Here is a 19,275-nt window from a genome sequence, read left to right as displayed (position 1 = left end):
GATCCTGCTAGGAGCCTGACCTACATGGCAAATGACCCCTGACCTAGGAAAATCGATCGGAGTCATGGCAAGGGCAGAATGTAAGTCAGAAAGCAATCAAAGACATGTTTCCAACAAATTAAACTTTCTATATGGAAGAACCACAGTGAACAGACCTTAACCAAACTTAACTACTCTGCCTCGACAGATCTAAATTGACAGCCCACACTGGGAAATACAATGACAGTAACCTGGAATGGTAGTGAACATTAATAAATACAACTAAGTGCAATCTTCAATAATGCAAATTAATGAATACCTCTAGATAAATTGTTCCCCACTACCATGTTTTCTCCCTGTGTATTCAATAATGCTAGCTTTCCTAATATTAGCAGCTTTTTGCACATTTTGCCTTACTACAACTTACAATATTCCAGAGTAATTGAGAAAAGTTGTATAAATGACAGTCAATTACCCACTTTCCAACCTGTTAATGATGCAGGCACCAAAAGTCTCTTTTTAAATCTAATTATTTTCCACTTAATGGTGTAGCTCTGCTGCATTTCCATTTAATCCATCCGGTGATAGCTGAGCTGACCCATTGGTAGGAAATAACTATATGTTAAAAAAACTTTTCATGAATGTGAAATGTGAGTGTCTCTTAAATAGAATAAAGAGAAGCAAGCAATGACAGTAACTCAAGAAGAGGTTCCGATGGCATTAGAAATCATAACTGTACAGCTTGAATGGTTGGCGAACACAAGCAGGATCACAACATAAATACTCCTGTGAATCATGCTTCCATTTTCTTTTACTATTACTATAAACTATAAATTGCATGATCAATTCAACGTAAGTGTTATGATCAATAATGACGTAGGCAATGATGGTATGCAGTATCACGCTATGTCTCATGCTTTGCGGTCCTCTGTCACAATTTAGAATTGCAGTGGATTACTGAGAAAAGGTACAGGATTTATGGAGAAAAATATTATCCAGTATTTTACAGTTTTATATAAATTAGACAGGTAACACAATTTATACTCACCCTATACATGGACAGGTCAATGCGAAGTGAATTGTGTAGTTGATCAAGCAGTTTCACAAACCTTTCTTTCTAATTTGTTAAAATAAAATGAAATAATTAGAATCACCACTGTACAAAAACGAAAAGTTTTCCTATTAATAGCCATCATCTGCAATAGGCAGAGCATGTTGGAAGTATTCTTAAGTTATTGTGTGGCAACATATTTTGGAATCCAATGAGTTTTTAATTACTTTACTTATCTTCTTTACACTTTTTAAAAGTACTATTTCCTGTTTTTCCTTTCAAACACAAGAGCCAGTAGGTAAATGTTTTCCACTTTCTTTGATTTGCTTTACACCTATTTTGAGCAAATATATAAAACTTAGGTTGTGTTTCAGTCCTTCTCAGCACTTGGTTATTGTTAAAGTTTTTAATAATATGAATTAGTGTATCTAACAGTTGCTAAATGGCAGTTAATGAATCATTAGCATAATATAAAATACACCGTTTTATGCAGCATTGCAACATAATGCAGCCTACAGCAGCAAAAACAAATAATGTTCTAAAAATAACTTTGATATCAAGTTATACAACATACACAAGCTGCTGAGTTATTCTTAAAGTTAAAACATATATATTTATTTAGTACACAGATAGCAAACTAAGGCACAAGTGGCAGATAATGATACTCCATGATGCCACACACGGTAGGTTCTCAATCTCACCCAGACTGTTTCAGAGAAGCTCTGTGTGGAAATCAGGAGAGGAACAAATAGCAAAAGGCAAGTCACCTTATACTGCTCTCACAGACCTGTAACTGGCCAACTCTAAGAGCATCTTGGAGCAAGTTGCCTGCATGATCGCCCTCCTGATTATTAAACCATGTACAACATGGGAGAGAGAACATAGACTGGGAGGAAAACAGCTTATGAAAATGTAAATAAAAACAAACACAAACATCTAAGGCAACTGTATGCAAGAACATACCCCAAAATTTGAAGCAGCGAAGCGATCAGAGGCAGATACATTGGTAGAGGCAGTGGTGTGTGCATAGTATGCATTGATATTAGCTAACAAGGTACTCATTACTGCTGGTACTCCAGGGCACATGTATTTAGAAGACAGACAAGCAAAATGCCTGCAATGGCAGAAGCATAGAATTAGGTATTTATTTTATAGTACTCACTTAAAATGGAAAAGGGTTTTGAGTTTACTGGTACATCTTTCAAATATTTCTAGCAAAGCCTAATTTTGCAACAGAACCCGTGGTAATAAAAGAAATCCCATATTGAGTTTTAATATAAAACAAAATGATATTGTAAATAACACAAGGTCAGCTGGCATCTCAGAAAACAGGTTAACATTTCGGGTAAAGACACTTCTTCAGAACATCAGTTCTGATGGAAGATGTCTATGTGACACATTAATGTATCTTCTCTCTTTACGCACGTTTTTATTTCAGATTACCAATATTTGCAGTTTTTTTTCCATCTCACTGCTCACTCTGATGTTTGTAGCCTTCTTTCAGCTATTTCAATTTGAAGTATCTGCTTTGTATATCTTTTCTGTGTTTTTAGTCAATTAACAAGTCCTTGATATTAACTTCACTCCCACCCACAAAAAACTTGAACATTACAAAAAAAAATTCAATTAATTATATTTGTTGTTTTTTCATCTTTATTAAGCCAAAATATTAAGGATCGTTTTAACCCTGTCAACCTGGTGAAAACCAGGTGGGCGGGCAGATACAATTGCCTGAAAGACTTACCTGCTGACATCACATGCCTTTCTGCAGTCTTCCATTTTAAACTGCTCTCCTGAGCAGGTGGAAGGCCACCCACTGGAAACCAGTAGAGTCCTTCTTTAAATGTGCAGATTATCATTAGATTTCAACTGCTATCCTTATTAGTGGCTTGGATGCAGAAGCGTTTAAGGCCTGCCAGGTTAAACTAGTGGGAAGAAGAGATGGGGCCAGAAGGGGACCAAGTAGATGTCTTCTAACTTTCCTTTCCTTCTGGGTCAAGGAGGAGCAGGAATGCTTCTTTGTGTCCACAAGGAATGTTTAGTCCTCCTTGTCTCAAGCTCTTGAAGTGGGACCATTGGTGAATGGAGGATGTCGGGAATGTCCCGCCTGGGTCAGATGGTGCGCCTGACCAGGGGTCCAAAAGGAGGGACTGAAGTGGGAGCAGTAGGGCAACATTAGTAGATTATTTAGCATTAGGTTACCTTAACAATCTTAGAGGGAATATGAATACACTGTAGTTGTGGGGAACCAGGGCATGATGGGATACATGGCCATGGTTCTGGAAAAGCTGTACAACCCAGTGCCTAATTGCCTCAACCTCTGTGTAAACATGCTGTCCTTGCTTCACTAATCAAAGAGATAAGGGTGCGATTGAAGATGGGACAGGATGCCATCAACTATGGGAACTGCCAGCTTCAAGGCTGGGGAGGGGAAGGCAGGAGTCTGTTAGTGGGGCAATACAATCCAGTTTATTGATCAAGCTGCAGACCTGGAATATGTCGGGGTAGCGTGAACAAACGAGTAATGGTGATTGTATCCTATAGATGTGTGTTTCAAATTCTGTTTCACTGAGAAAACCTCTGGATGAACACCAGATATTTCTCCCTTGCACTATGCTTGATTAAAACCTTTATTTACTTTAATCCCATGGACTCGAGAGTGGCTATTTGCTCCACAATAATTTGACATAGTAACACTCTTCACCACCCATTAGTAAGGCCCTCCCAATTGCCCTCCCTATGTCTTTGATCCCTAGAACCAGCCCCCAGCCACACATTCTATTCATTGGCCAGCTGCCATTTCCTGCTGCTTTCAGGCACACTACTAACTTGGCACTTGCTTATAGGGCTTGAGATTTCAGACTGCCTGGCCTCATGCTGCTGAGTCCAGGATAATTTGCCTCATCACCTGGCTGCCTGATTGCTGCCCTGCGGAAAGTTTGGGACTAATCTCAGTTCTGAGGCTATAGTGCTTATGAAGAGACACACCATAACATGATTGACAAACCACTAGATCTCATTTGAACTGTATTACATTGTAATCCTATTCCAATTATTGCACTGTTTACTCATAAGCAGAAATGCACAGGTTTTATTTCTCCTATAAGTTGTCACTAGCCTTCCTAAAAATGTTTGAAACTTACGTCATCGCCTGGTAAATGGATTCAATTCCATAACGCATTGCAAACTCATCTACTATTTCTTGTGCAGTCTCATCAAAGTAAACCTTCCATGCATCATCACCTTTTGCATCTGGTATTTTGACAACACCACTACTCTGAAGGTCTGTGAGAGAGTGGAAAAGGTTCTGCAAAAGAGTAATGATTAGAGGCTTAGCATTAAGCAACATTCAATACCACTGCAAGTAACCTAGAGCACCATACCTTCTCCATTTATACCCAACTGATGAGAAGCGCAGTGTTTAAAAAAAAGTAGCTGCAGCACCCATGACATTTAGTGAAGTTCTGTGAAGCCATTCTCGAGTTGTTATGGTTACATTAGTTTGCCACAAATAGTTGAAGTGGATACCACAATATTCCCGTCTATGGAGGCGGATAAAAAAGAAATGGCTCAGTGCTATGTAAAATATTTGTCACAATCTTAGCAACTGGATTCTTACACATTCTGAATCTCATCGCCAGCAGCCAACTGCATGAGATAAAGTGTAACTGGTTTTAAAAGAAATGTTTGCCTGGTAGCTTATTGATCTGCATCACTGTCTGCCTCTGCTCTTCTGCTGCAGAAGGTCTCATCCATTACTTCATCAAATCAAGATTTACCTTTGCTAATATAATATATTCGGTCTGCTGCCAGACCTGCTGAGTATTTCCAGCATTTCATGTTTTTATTTCAGATTTCCAGCAACTGCAGTATTTTGCTTTTAACTTATCTTCTCTAATGCCTTTCCAGCAAGTGTCACACATAAACTCTTCTGAAGTGCCAAAGATCAAGTCCCCATAGATACTTTGTTCCACATTCTTATCATCCCCATCCTTTCAAAACTCTTCTGGTCCTCTGTCACCCATGATTTCAAAGTTCTTGTCCTGGTGTTTGAATCTCTCCATGGCCTTGCCTTACTTTACCTCCTCCTGCCTTACATTTCTGCATGGAACCTACACTGTTCTAAAACTGGACTTCTCCTCTCTCCTTGCTCCTTCTGCTTTACCATCAGTGGCTATGCATTATACCATTATGCTCCTGCCCTGTGAAATTCTCCATGTAGCTCCCTCCACCTTGCCATCTCTCTCACACAAACAAAAGCAAAATACTTTGGATGCTGGGAATCTGAAATAAAAATAGAAAACATTCAAAAACATTCAGCAGGTCAGGCAGCATCTCTGGCGAGGGAAACAGAGTTAATGATTCAGGTCGATGACCTGTAATCAGAACAACTCTCTCACTACTTTCAAAGACATCATCTTAAACCACAGAGTTGAATCCTCATTTTAACATCTTTATTCTCCTCCCATTTCCCCATGCTGCTGTCTGCTGTACTTTCATTCTTATTGTTAAGTGCACCAAGATGTTTTCCTGCACAAGAGAAGCCCTTTAAAAATGCAAGTTGTTTTAATTTGTTTGTGTTCCTTAATAGAATGTGCTTTTGTCACTACCTAGTTCTTCGACAGGCATATAAATATTAAAGGGGTGGTAAGAGGAGGAGTGGGGCTAATTAGGGACCTAAAAGTGGATTTATGCATGGAGGCAGAGGGCATGGCTGAAGTACTAAATGAGTACTTTGCATCTGTCTTTATCAAGGAAGAAGATTCTGCCCAAGTCATGGTGAAAGAAGAGGTAATTCAGACACTGGATAGGATAAAAATTGATAAAGAGGAAGTATTAAATAGGCTAGCTGTACTTAAAGTAGATAAGTTACCAGGATCGGATAGGCTGCAGCTGAGGATACTGAAGGAAGTAAGTGTGCAAATTGTTGAGACACTGGCCATAATCTTGCAATCCTGCTTAGATGCAATGGTGGTGCCAGAGATCTGGAGAATTGCAAATGTTATACACTTGTTCAAAAAAGGGTGTAAGGATAAGCTCAGCAACCTATCAGTTTAACCTTGGTGGTGGGAAAGCTTTTAGAAACAATAATTTAGGACAAAATTAACAGTCACTTGGACAAATGTAGATTAATTAAGGAAAGCCAGCAAGGATTTCTTAAGGGCAAATCATGTTTAACTAACTTGCTGAAATTTGTTGAAGAGGTAACAGAGAGGGTTGATGAGGGTCATGTGGTTAATATGGCATACATGGACTTCCAAAAGGCATTTGATAAAAGTATCACGTAACAGGCTTGCCAGAAAAGTTAGAGCCCATGGAAGAAACAGGATAGTAGCAACATGGATACGAAATTGGCTGAATGACAGGAAACAGAGAGTAGTTGCGAATGGTTGTTTTTCAGACTTTAGCAAGGCATAAAGTGGGGTTCCCCAGGGGTCAGTGTTGGGACCCCTGCTTTTCTTGATATATATGAATCACATAGACTTGAATGTATAGGGCACAATTTTGAAATTTGCAGATGACACAAAACTTGGAAGAATTGTGAACTGTGAGGAGGATACTGATAAACTTCAAGAGGACATAGACAGACTGGTGGAATGGGCAGACAACTGGCAGATGAAATTTAATGAAGAAGAGTATGAAGTGATTCATTTTAGTAGGAAGACCAAGAAGAGGAAATATAAAATTAAAGGGTACAATTCTAAAGGGGATACACAAGCAGAGGGACCTGGGAGTATATGTGCACAAAGAATTGAAGGTTGCAGTGCAGGTTGAAAAAACAGTTAATGAAGCATATGGGATCCTGGGCGATAGGGGCAAAGAGTACAAGAACAAGGAAGCTTTAAAACCTCTATAAAACACTGGTTCGGTCTCAACTAGCGTATTATGTCCAATTCTGGGCACCACACAATAGGAAGGATGCGAAGGCATTAAAGAGGGTGCAGAAAAGATTCAGGAGAATGGTTCGAGGGATGAGGAACTTCAGTTACAGGGATAGGTTGGAGAAGCTGGGGCTGTTCTCCCTGGAGAAGAGAAGGTTAAGAGGAGATTTGATAGAAGTTTTCAAAATGATGAGGGGTCTGGACAAAGTAGATAGGGAGAAATTGTTCCCATTGTTAGAATGATCCAGAACCAGAGGACACCAATTTAAGGTGATTGGCAAAAGAAGCAACAGTGACATGAGGAAAAGCATTTTTACGCAGCATGTGGTTAGGAACTAGAAAGCACTGCCTGAGGGGGTGGAGGAGGCAGGGTCAATTGAGGCTTTTAAAAGAGATTTGGATCATAATTTGTTCAGAAAAAAATTGCAGGGTTATGGGGAAAAGACATGGGAGTGGCACTGGGTGAGTTGCTCTTGCAGGACAGACCCAGCAGAGGTGGTGGCACAGTGGTATACAGTCAGGAGGGAGTTGCCCTGGGAGTCCTCAACATCAACTCTGGACCCCATGAAGTCTCATGGCATCAGGTCAAACATGGGCAAGGTAACCTCCTACTGATTACCACCTACTGCCCTCCCTCAGCTGCTGAGTCAGTACTCCACCATGTTGAACACCACTTGGAGTAAGCACTGAGGGTGGCAAGCGCACATACTGTACTCTGGGTGGGGGACTTAAATGTCCATCACCAAGAGTGGCTCGGTAGCATCACTACTGACCGAGCTGGCCGAGTCCTAAAGGACATAGCTGCTAGACTGGGTCTGCGGCAGGTGGTGGGGGAACCAACACGAGGGAAAAACATACTTGACCTCGTCCTCACCAATCTGCCTGCTGCAGATGCTTCTGTCCATGACTATTGGTAGGAGTGACCACTACACAGTCCTTGTGGAGACGAAGTCCCACCTTCACATTGAGGATACCGTCCATCGTGTTGTGTGGCACTATCACCGTGCTAAATGGGATAGATTTCGAACAGATCTAGCAATGCAAAAATGGGCATCCATGAGGCGCTGTGGGCTATCAGCAGTAGCAGAATTGTACTCAACCACAATCTGTAACTTCATGGCCCGGCATATCCCCCACTCTACCATTACCATCAAGCCAGGAGACCAACCCTGGTTCAATGAAGAGTGCAGGAGGGCATGCCAGGAGCAGCACCAGGCATACCTCAAAATGAGGTGTCAACCTGGTGAAGCTACAACACAGGACTATCTGCATGCCAAACTGCGTAAGCAGCACGCGATAGACAGAGCTAAGCGATCCCATAACCAACGGATCAGATCTAAGCTCTGCAGTCCTGCCACATTCAGCTGTGAATGGTGGTGGACAATTAAACAACTAACTGGAGGAGGTGGCTCCACAAATATCCCCATCCTCAATGATGGGGGAGCCCAGCACATCAGTGCGAAAGATAAGGCTGAAGCATTTGCAATAATCTTCAGCCAGAAGTGCCGGGTTAATGATCCATCTCGGCCTCCTCCTGAAGTCCCCAACATCACAGATGCCAGACTTCAGCCAATCCGATTCACTCCGCGTGATATCAACAAACGACTGAAGGCACTGGATACTGCAAAAGCTATGGGCCCTGACAATATTCCGGCAATAGTACTGAAGACCTGTGCTCCAGAGCTTGCCTCGCCCCTAGCCAAGCTGTTCCAGTACAGCTACAACACTGGCATCTACCCTGCAATGTGGAAAATTGCCCAGGTATGTCCTGTACAAAAAAAGCAGGACAAATCCAACTCGGCCAATTACCGTCCCATCAGCCTACTCTCTATCATCAGTAAAGTGATGGAAGGTGTCATCAACAGTGCCATCAAACAGCACTTGCTTAGCAATAACCTGCTCAGTGACACTCAGTTTGGGTTCCGCCAGGGCCACTCAGCACCTGACCTCATTACAGCCTTGGTTCAAACATGGACAAAAGAGCTGAACTCAAGAGGTGACGTGAGAGTGACTGCCCTTGACATCAAGGCAGCATTTGACCGAGTATGGCATCAAGGAGCCCTCGCAAAACTGAGGTCAATGGGAATCAGGGGGAAAACCCTCTGCTGGCTGGAGTCATACCTAGCGCAGAGGAAGATGGTTGTGGTTGTTGGAGGTCAATCATCTGAGCTCCAGGACATCACTGCAGGAGTTCGTCAGGGTAGTTTGCTAGGCCCATCCATCTTCAGCTGCTTCATCAATGACCTTCCTTCAATCATAAGGTCAGAAGTTGGGATGTTTGCTGATGATTGCACAATGTTCAGCACCATGTGTGACTCCTCAGATACTGAAGCAATCTGTGTAGAAATGCAGCAAGACCTGGACAATATCCAGGCTTGGGCTGATAAGTGGCAAGTAACATTCATGCCACACAAGTGCCAGGCAATGACCATCTCCGACAAGAGAGAATCTAACCACCTCCCCATGACATTCAACGACATTACCATCGCTGAATCCCCCACTATCAACATCCTAGGGACTACCATTGACCAGAAACTGAACTGGAGTAGCCATATAAATACCGTGGCTACAAGAGCAGGTCAGAGGTTAGGAATCCTGAGGTGAGTAACTCACCTCCTGACTCCCCAAAACCTGTCCACCATCTACAAGGCACAAGTCAGGAGTGTGATGGAATACTCTCCACTTGCCTGGATGGGTGCAGCTCCAACAACACTCAAGAAGTTCGACACCATCCAGGACAAAGCAGCCCGCTTGATTGGCACCCCATCTACAAACATTCACTCCCTCCACCACCGACGCACAGTGGCAGCAGTGTGTACTATCTACAAGATGCACTGCAGCAATGCACCAAGGCTCCTTAGACAGCACCTTCCAAACCCACGACCTCTACGAACTAGAAGGACAAGGGCAGCAAATACATGGGAACACCACCACCTGCAAGTTCCCCTCCAAGTCACACACCATCCTGACTTGGAACTATATCGCCGTTCCTTCACTGTCGCTGGGTCAAAATCCTGGAACTCCCTTCCGAACAGCACTGTGGGTATACCTACCCCAAATGGACTGCAGCGGTTCAAGGCGGCAGCTCACCACCACCTTCTCAAGGGCAATTAGCGATGGGCAATAAATGCTGGCCTGGCCAGCGTCGCCCACATCCCATGAATGAATAAAAAGAGAGCTGGCACAAACACAAAGGGCCGAATGGCCTCTTTCTGTGTTGTAACCATTCTATGATTCTTCTTTTCAGGGGGGCTATATCTTATCTTCAAACTGACATTGTGCTTGAGACACAAGGACTGACCAGTCATGTAAAAGAGACAATTGAAAACTGTGTCTGAACCTGCCAGCTCTCATTTTGCTATCTATGTCACATCATTGCTGAGACAAACATGGAAAACTGATATACTGCCAGGAAAGGTATCTCCAAAATCCTCCACTGAGTACAGTTTGGAATACTGTGATGATGCTGATGAATTTCAGACGTTATGGTAGATTCAGCCAGACCATCAGGGGTAGGATTGCATTGACAGTCAAGATCTAGTCACTTTAAAAAGATAATACATGTTATCGACATTCACTGAATCACGGAATCACTGAAAGATGTAAAAACTGGGTGTCAGCACTTTTCCTTGATAAATCTCAATTTAATGGTCTTTACCTAAAATGCTATAAATGCAACTTGTTGTTGTAGGGGCACTGATGTTGGTTGTACTACCCCCTCCTGCCCACACAACTACAATCAGCTAACTGAACACAGGCAGGGGATTCAACCTGCAAATTTCTGATCCATAGGACTCCATCACTCCCATGATAAAGTGACTGAGCCAGTGGGGCAACTGCTAATTTTACTTCTAATCCACTAAACATTATTTGGAAAATCAAAGGAGTTTCAAATAAGAACAATAGCAGGGAGTACCTGCCACCTCATGTTTATATATATTGCATAAGAACACCATCTGCCAAATGAATTAATATAATTTTGCTACAAGGTTTCAAATATGAAAGCATTTTTTGAAAAATCTAATCCCTATGTGCCAGCCATTGTTCTCATATTCCTTTATTCTTTCCTTCAACCTCAATTACTAACTCCACAGCCTCACAATTCTTAACACAAAGGTTTTCCTCAAATGTTGGGCTGAAAGTCTGAGGAAGTTAAACTCACCATTCACCATACAGCAAAATTCAAACAGAAAAAAGGATATCATAGAAAGAAACAATTCCAATAAAACCAGTGTACAGTTCTATGTTTGGAAAAGCTTAAATATTGCTTTAGGTGCACCACATCACAGAGGGATTCAATCAATCTTTTAAGTCAGTTCAGTGTTCTCACTGAATTTATACTGTTTGATGAATTGTGTGCTCATTGAAGTAAAGAAGACCATGAGAACATGTTTCCAATTTGGGCATCTGGTGTCAGGAACTAACAGTCCCACATCAGGTACAACATGGCCCAATGCAGAATAAAGCTTTCCTTCTTTGTTCCTTAACACCAAATAAAACCTGTGTGCATCTGGTATTACATTTCTCATTTCCCACACTAGCTCTGTTTATGGTTTCTCTGCGTGAGAATGGCAAATTAGGAGCAGATATGAGCTGTGAACCTACAGGCATTGGGGGAAGGGGAGAGACAGACAGAGAAGCACACACATACTTTCTATCCCATCAATCCAGGCTGGATGTGAATTCAGATCCCAGATATAGAAGAACAATGTTCTAATGCACTTTTTTGCTCATGTTTTGACTTGGAGAATTAGACATGACCTTCAAAATAACTTGCTGACCGGCCTTCAATTACACATGTCACAACACAATGACATTAGGCACATTATTGTGTCGTTTTCTTTAATTCGCTATTAAAAAATAACCCGGTATCCTGTGATTATAAATAACATGGAACACAATCAATACAACATTAAACTTACAGTTGTTTCCAAAAAAATTACCAACCTTCACATTTTATAAACAATATTATAGGTCCAATTGATAATCAAATTGGTTGTGCTTGACTCTTTCAGTTAATTAAACCTTAAGCTCTGGACTGGACTATTGCCGTTTAATATGCTAACAAGCATCCAGTACTCACTAACACACGTTCATATGGACACAAATCATTAATCGTTTCCCAAAATTAGCATTTGGTAACAGTTTGTTTCTATTATCATTCAATCACCCATACTTCTTATGTTCTGCACTTACTTCATGCAGACAGGTATACTGGATGTGATAGGGAGCGACTTTTTCTTCACCTTTGATTTCAACACTGATCTGCAGCCGAATAGCACCTGACACTGCAGATTTATCTGTTCTTTTCTCTGGAAAAAGAAACAATTTAACTCAGGATATCCGTTTCTCACAGACCGTCGCACTAATGGATATCTCAGCAACAATGCACAGTTCAACTGGAAAAGATAATAACCCTCAAATCCTCCAAACTGTGAAAAAAACTAAAATATCAAACGACAACTAGATTTTGGCCATATATAGTACAAAACTAAATGGATTATAGATTGCAGCTTGCAAGGGATTTAAATCCTGTTTGATCTGAGGCTCTAACTGCTTAACAGCAAGTAGATGTTGTGAACTTAAAGGCACACAGCCCAATTTAACAGCAGAATAATACATTATGCATAATACAATTATACATAACACTTCCCGTCTTCATAATTGATGGATTGAAAATTGGGCAGACTGCATCATGGGTGTATTATCCTCTGCACCTAGTTTTCCCCTATTCACTCTGACCAGACGATTATTTAAATTGAATTGCAAGACAGGAAAATCTGCCCTGTCATTTTCAGACTGGCTCTGCTGGAGCTCATTAAAATTTGCAACATAACTTCAATGTGCTCACCAAATAGTTCATTCATCTGCCAGGGTAATTTTAAGACCATATCAAAGAGGTCTGCAAAAAAAAAACCCTGAAACTCTCGACCATATACATTCACAGACAATGGCTATAACAACCTAGCTGTCTGACTAATGTTATCCATGGATGTGCAATCGCAGAACCTGTCCAAATAATTTGTTTGTCTGTAAAAATTTAATGAGACTATCATCATCCAAATGACAAAGTACAATTTCTTCCACAGACATGCAGACTGGAATTTTCATGGTGGGGTCAGGGACTTAGAACATTTTTAATGGCACAGAAGGAGACCCTTCGGCCCATCATGTCCATGCCGGCTGAAAAAGAGCTATCCAGCCTAATCCTACCTACCAGCTCTTGGTCCTTAACTCTGTAGGTTTGACACTCCAAGTGCATATCCAAATGTTTTTTAAATGCGATGAGTGTTTCTCTCTCTACCACCCTTTTAGGCAGTGAGTCCCAGACCCCTACCACTCTGGGTGAAAAGATTACTCCTCAACTCCCCTCTAATCCTTCTACCAATTACTTTAAATTTATGCCCCTGGTTATTGACCTCTGCCAAGGGAAATAGGTCCTTTCTATCCACTCTATCCAGGCCACTCATAATTTTATACACTTCAATTAAGTCTCCCCTCAGCCGCCTCTGTGCTAAAGAAAACAATTCCTTATAGCAAAAATTCTCCATTCCTGGAAACATCTTCATAAATCTCTTTTGAAATCTCTCTCGTGCAATCACATCCTTCCTGTAATGTGGACTAGTGTTTTATACAGTTCTTACATAACCTCCCTACATTTATACTCTAGGCCTCAGCCAATAAAGGAAAGTATCCCCTATGCCTGACACCTGCTCAGCATCTCTATGGAATCACTGCTTAGAAAAAGAATTAAGCATGTGGAATATCACAATAAAAAACCATGTTTTGCGATGCCATGAATGGAATATTGTGGTTACAATAAACTAACACAAAGCACTGAACTATTGCACTGGCTCTTCCACATATATTCTTCTGTCATCATATTTCATTACAATAGTTATGTTTGCTTTGTCTGGATCAGGGACAGAAATAACACTTGAATGAGTGATCTGACGATTCTGTAGGTTAAAATCATGATCTCACTTAGATGTATCATCAGGGTATCACCTAGTGACACAATATCAGATTCTCTTATTGGCTAATAATGCACTAATATAAAGCTGTAAGCATGTACAGTTGAATAAATTAGAGATTTATCTTGTGCAATTACTGACAGTGAAATACACTGATAAAATAACATGAAAGCAATGAACAATTAAACCTTTCCACCACTAGAGTCAGTTTTTGGATATTTATAAACATCATTTACCCTTTTCTATTCATTCTCCATTAATACACACACAAGAGTAAACCTCCGTCCAAGTACTGTGTCACCGTTTGACACAAAACATGCTACTTTGGCATAACAATTATTTTAGGTAGTAATAATGATTCAAAAATGGCACATGTGATGCATTCTTGTAGAGACACTCAATGTTAAATTAAACCTACTATACATATTTAAAATACATTTAAAAAAGAAAGAGAAAATAGATGGATAAATTGTTAGGAATGTGGCTCAATTAGACAGGATGCAAAAATGAGGGGCAGTAGGGAATTGCAGACTAACATTCTACAATGTTTGGATTCTTTACATGCTATATCACACGTCACGTATGTGTTTATGTACATGAGGTGGTTCTGCATGTTTTGCAGGAACCCTGTGTATATGGCCCATATAACGTGGCTGCATATTATAACTAACTACCGACGCACTTTCTCCTGCTTGAGGCATGAGACATATGCCAAGTAGGCTCCAATGCACACTATGACATCTCACACTTGTAGCAATGGTATTCTTAATCCGACTGAAGCAGCTGGGATAGCAGCACGGGTGACTTTCCTGTTTTTCTTCCCTTCTGCTCCTGCAGGAAGAACATCGCTTTTGATGGTCATCAATTACATTATTTACAGACTGTTCTTGTGACTAGAATGAGAATCTTCGTTAATTTTCTATTGTCCATGCACAAGTGTATGGAAGAACATTAAAAGAAAATTAGTACCTCATATGGATTGTATTTGAAATTGTTGTGAGCAAGTACCATAACAGTTAAGTTTGCAACCAAAATAAGGGAATTCATGGAGCACTAGATTTCAACATGTTAAATAATGGGCTGAATTTTCTCGGTGATGGTGAAGTTCCACTGCCGGGGCTGAAGGCAGCAGCAGACTCCACTTTGGCGGGCAGCAGGACCCTGGAGTGGCATATTGCCAGTGGCGGCCAATTAAGAGGCCGCAATCCAATAGAGGTTGGTGGCCCCCCTCCCTCCACCCACCCTGGAGCTGCCAGCCAGCCCAATCAGAGGGTGCATCAACAGCGAGAGGGCATCTCAATGGCGGGGTGCCCTCAAAGAGAGGTGAGTTAGGTTGGGGGAAGTCAGGGCCAGGCAAGCCCTGGAGATCGGGGATGTGGAGGGGTTGTGGTGCACCAATGGCGTTGTTGCAGCAGGATGGGCATTGCCACCGGGGACTCCTCCATGGGCCATGGATTGTCTATCAAGGAGGGACCCCCTACCCCAGAACTCACTGGGAGGTCGCTAGGGTTTACCTGACTGTCTCCTTATGCAGTGGTGGGCCCTCCTGATGCAGCGTGACCGTTAACTGGCCACTTAAGTGGCTCAGTTGGCCGTCCAATGGGTGACCGTGTTGTAAAGGTTCCCGCTGCTGGCAATATGCTATGGCGGCGGGAAGACTTCTTCGGGCTTCTGTCCTGACACCTTCCCCTGCCATATTGTCGGCCCTCCCACCTCCCAGCCCGTCTTGAATGGGCCAGGAAAATTCAGCCCAATGTTTTCACTTACCTTCGCGATGAGAATAAGGTAAGATAGAATGAACTTTCATTTATATAGCGCCTTTCACAACCTCAGAACATCCCAAAGTGCTTCACAGTCAATTAATTACTCTTGAAATGTGGTTACTGGTGTAATGTAGGGAAGCACGAGAATGGTTCCAGGGATGAGGAATTTCAGTTATGAAGAGAGATTGGAGAAGTTAGGACTGTGTTCCTTGGAGAACAGACGGCTACGAGGTGATTTGATAGAGGTATTCAAAATCATGAGGGGTCTGGACAGAGTAGACAGAGAGAAACTGTTCCCACTTGTGAAAGGATCGAGAATGAGAGGGCACAGATTTAAAGCAATGGGTAAGAGAAGCAAAAGCGACATGAGGAAAAACATTTTCATGTAGAGTGGTTAAGGTCTGGAACGTGCTGCCTGCGAGTGCAGTAGAGGCAGATTCAATTGAAGCATTCAAAACTGTTATATGGAAAGGAAAAATGTGCAGAGTTATGGGACGAAGGCGGGGCACGAAGCCAATTGCTCTTTCAGAGAGCCAGTGCAGACGCAATGAGCCTAATGGCCTCCTTCTGCACTGTAACAACTCTGTGATTCTGTGAGGTGGAATTATAATGGGGAGTAAGGAAATGGAAGGGTCAATAAATAAATACTTTGTAGCTGCCTTCACTGTAGAAGACACAAAAAGCATTCTGGAAATAACTGGGAACAAAGGGGCTAGTGAGAATGAGGAACTTAAAGAAATCCATATAAATAAATAAACAGTACTGGAAAAATTAATGCGATTAATTGGTGACAAATCCCCTGGAACTCATAAACTGCACCCTAGGGTTTTAAAAGAGGTTGATGCAAAGATAGTGGGCGGAATTTTCTGCCGATGGCGGGGCTCCTGACACCGGGCTGAAAAAGGCCGGGGGGAACCCTGCCTTGGCCAGCTGGAGCACCCCCAGGACTGATTTTACGGCGTCTGGCCAATTAACAGCCCGGAGACGGGATTCTCTTCCCTTTAAAGACGGGATCCCGCCTGTAAGAGCTGCCGGCCAATTACAGGGCCACTGCCAGTACTGCCGAGGCGTTGCACCCAGGCCCAGCGCTGGAGACCCGGATCTCAGGTAAGTGAGGCGGGATTGCCAGGGCCAGTCTGGAAGACCCCAGCTATTGGAAGGGGGGTGGGGAGAATGGGCATTGAGTACAGTGGGAGGAGTGGGGATACAGCGAAGTGGTTTGCTTACTGGCGGGGGCCATCCGTGGGCCACAGATTGCCCACAGAAGAGGGAACCACCCCCCACTTCAAGACCACAGGGACATCGCCTTGTTTTACTGGCCTAATGCCAGCACCAGGGGGGGAAGAGGCCCTTAAGTGACTGTTAATAGGCCTCTTAGGGGCCTTAATTGGCCTCTGGGTGGGAAGGCTGTCGTTGGGGCATTGTGACAGGGAGGCAATGGGCCCTCAAGGGAGGGCACATAAAATTCAGCCCAGTGGATGCATTGATTTTGATCTTTCACAATTCCTTCGATTCTAGAACAGTTCCCAAGGATTGGAAGGCAGCAAACATAACCGTTCTATTTGAGAAAGGAACAAGAAAGAAAATGGCGAATTATAGATCAGTTAGCCTAGCATCAGTAGTAGGCAAAATGCTAGAATCTATGATTAGGGACATGGTAACAGGGTACTTAGAAAATCATAACGTGATTAAGTAGAGTCAACGTGGATTTATGAAAGGGAAATTGTGTTTGACAAATCTGTTTGCAATTTTTGAGGATGTATCTAGCAAGATGGATAAGGGACGAAACCAGTGGATGTAGTGTATTTGGATTTTCAAAAAGCATTTGCTAAGGTGCCACACAAGAGGTTATTACACAAAAGTAGGACACATGGGATTGGGAGTAATATATTAGTATGGATTGAGCATTGGCTAATGGACAGAAAACAGAATAGGAATAGATGGGACATTTCCAGTTCGTAAGCTGTAACTAGTTGGGGACCACAACTATCAGAACTTGAGCCTCAGCTATTTACAATCTATATTCATGACTTAGATTACGGGTTTAAGCGTAATGCATCCAAGTTTGCTGATGATACAAAGTTAGGCGGGAAAGTAAGGTGAGGAGGATGCAAAGAGGCTGCAGAAGGATATAGACAGGTTGGGTGATTGGGCAAGAACATGGCAGACAGAATACAATGAGGTGAAGTGTGAAGTTATTCACTTTGGTAGAATTTTTTTTTTTAAAGAATATTTTCTAATGGTGAGAGACTGGGAAATGTTTGCATTCAGAAAGACCTGGGTGTTCTTGTACATGAATCACAGAAAGTTAACATGTAGGTACAGCAAGCAATTAGGAAAGCAAATGATGTGTTAGCTTTTGTTACAAAGGGATTGGAGTATAAGAGTAAAGAAGTCTTACTGGAAATATTCAAGGCATTGGTGAGGCCATACCTGGAATACTGTGTGCAGAAGGACATATTTGCTCTCGGCAGAGTGCGAGGAAGGTTCACTAAACTTGTTCCTGGGATGAGGGGATTGTCCTCTGAGGAGAAATTGAGTGGACTAGGCCTATATTCTCTGGAGTTCAGAAGAACGAGAGGTCATCCCATTCCAAATGTATAACATTCTTAAGGGGCTTGACAGGGTAGATGCTGAGAAAATGTTTCCTCTGGGTGAGGAATCAAGAACACGGGGCCACAGCCTCAGAATAAGGAGTCAGCCGTTTAGGACTGAGGTGAGGAGAAATTTCTTCCCTCAAAGGTCTATGATACCTTGGAATTCTCTACCCCAGAGAGCTGTGGATGCTCAGTCGATGAGTATATTCAAGCCTGTCCCACATAATTGTGACATCTTGTGTGTCGCAATATATACACTCCTCCACCCCACCCAGAATATACTTGGAGGCACAATGTGATTACACAGCAGGCAGATCCACAGTAGACATGATTTTCTCCCTACAGCAGCTTCAAGAGAAGTGCAGACACCAGCAAACACCACTCTACCTTGCTTTTGTGGATCTTACAAAAGCATTTGACACCATAAGCAGGACGGGCCTCTAGCAGATACTAGAGAAAATTGGCTGTTGTTACAGCCAGGTGAGAAAGAGGTCTAGGGTTCCTTTTCAGCCTTCACCTGGTCTTAACGTAAAACGGTTTAATTTTAAACACACCATGTTTTTAGCTCCCCCTTGATGGATCCTTGTTCACCGCTTTCCAATTATAAGGCAAAGAAACAATCACAAACAGGCTTTCTTAGGTTTAAAGAAGAAAAGTTGACATTTATTAAACTTAAACTCTAATTCGGTTAACGCCTACGGATACACAATGCACCCATGCTGGCATGCATACGCGATGCATGCAAATAGAGACAGAAAAGAGCAGAAGAAAAATAAAGTGGAAAAGTTTGAGACAATATCTGAAGAGTTTTTGTTACAGTTCTTCGAGCTCACTGTAGAGACCTTGATTGTAAGTAGATCTCACTTTTCTATGGAGCCCAGTATTCTTCTTAAACCTTGTTGGCTGTAGGAGACTTTTCTCTCTTCATGTGTCTTCAGTGGATTCAGAGGCTTGTGAAAAAGAGATGGGAGCAGACAGGAGAGAGATCTTCTCAGTCCAGGAGCAAAAAATCTCTCTGTGGCCAGTTCA

General features: G+C 42.2%; 1 protein-coding gene across 1 annotated transcript in view; it reads right to left on the bottom strand.

Moving 5' to 3' along the window:
* LOC137370623 (protein unc-13 homolog B-like) overlaps positions 1 to 19,275 on the bottom strand; it is a 783,931-nt gene that overhangs the window by 174,378 nt on the left and 590,278 nt on the right. The window contains exons 18-21 of the mRNA XM_068032730.1: positions 12,109 to 12,224; positions 4,174 to 4,337; positions 1,994 to 2,144; positions 1,028 to 1,096 (exon numbers count right to left, since the gene is read on the bottom strand). Of these exons, the coding sequence (XP_067888831.1) occupies positions 1,028 to 1,096; positions 1,994 to 2,144; positions 4,174 to 4,337; positions 12,109 to 12,224 (500 nt within the window). The remainder of the gene's footprint in view (positions 1 to 1,027; positions 1,097 to 1,993; positions 2,145 to 4,173; positions 4,338 to 12,108; positions 12,225 to 19,275) is intronic.

Source organism: Heterodontus francisci, chromosome 1 (genome assembly GCF_036365525.1).
Source record: "Heterodontus francisci isolate sHetFra1 chromosome 1, sHetFra1.hap1, whole genome shotgun sequence".
In the NCBI taxonomy this organism is placed as follows: Eukaryota; Metazoa; Chordata; class Chondrichthyes; order Heterodontiformes; family Heterodontidae; genus Heterodontus; species Heterodontus francisci.
The sequence above is the reverse complement of the archived record's forward strand: the minus strand, read 5'-3'. Positions and strand labels throughout refer to the sequence as shown.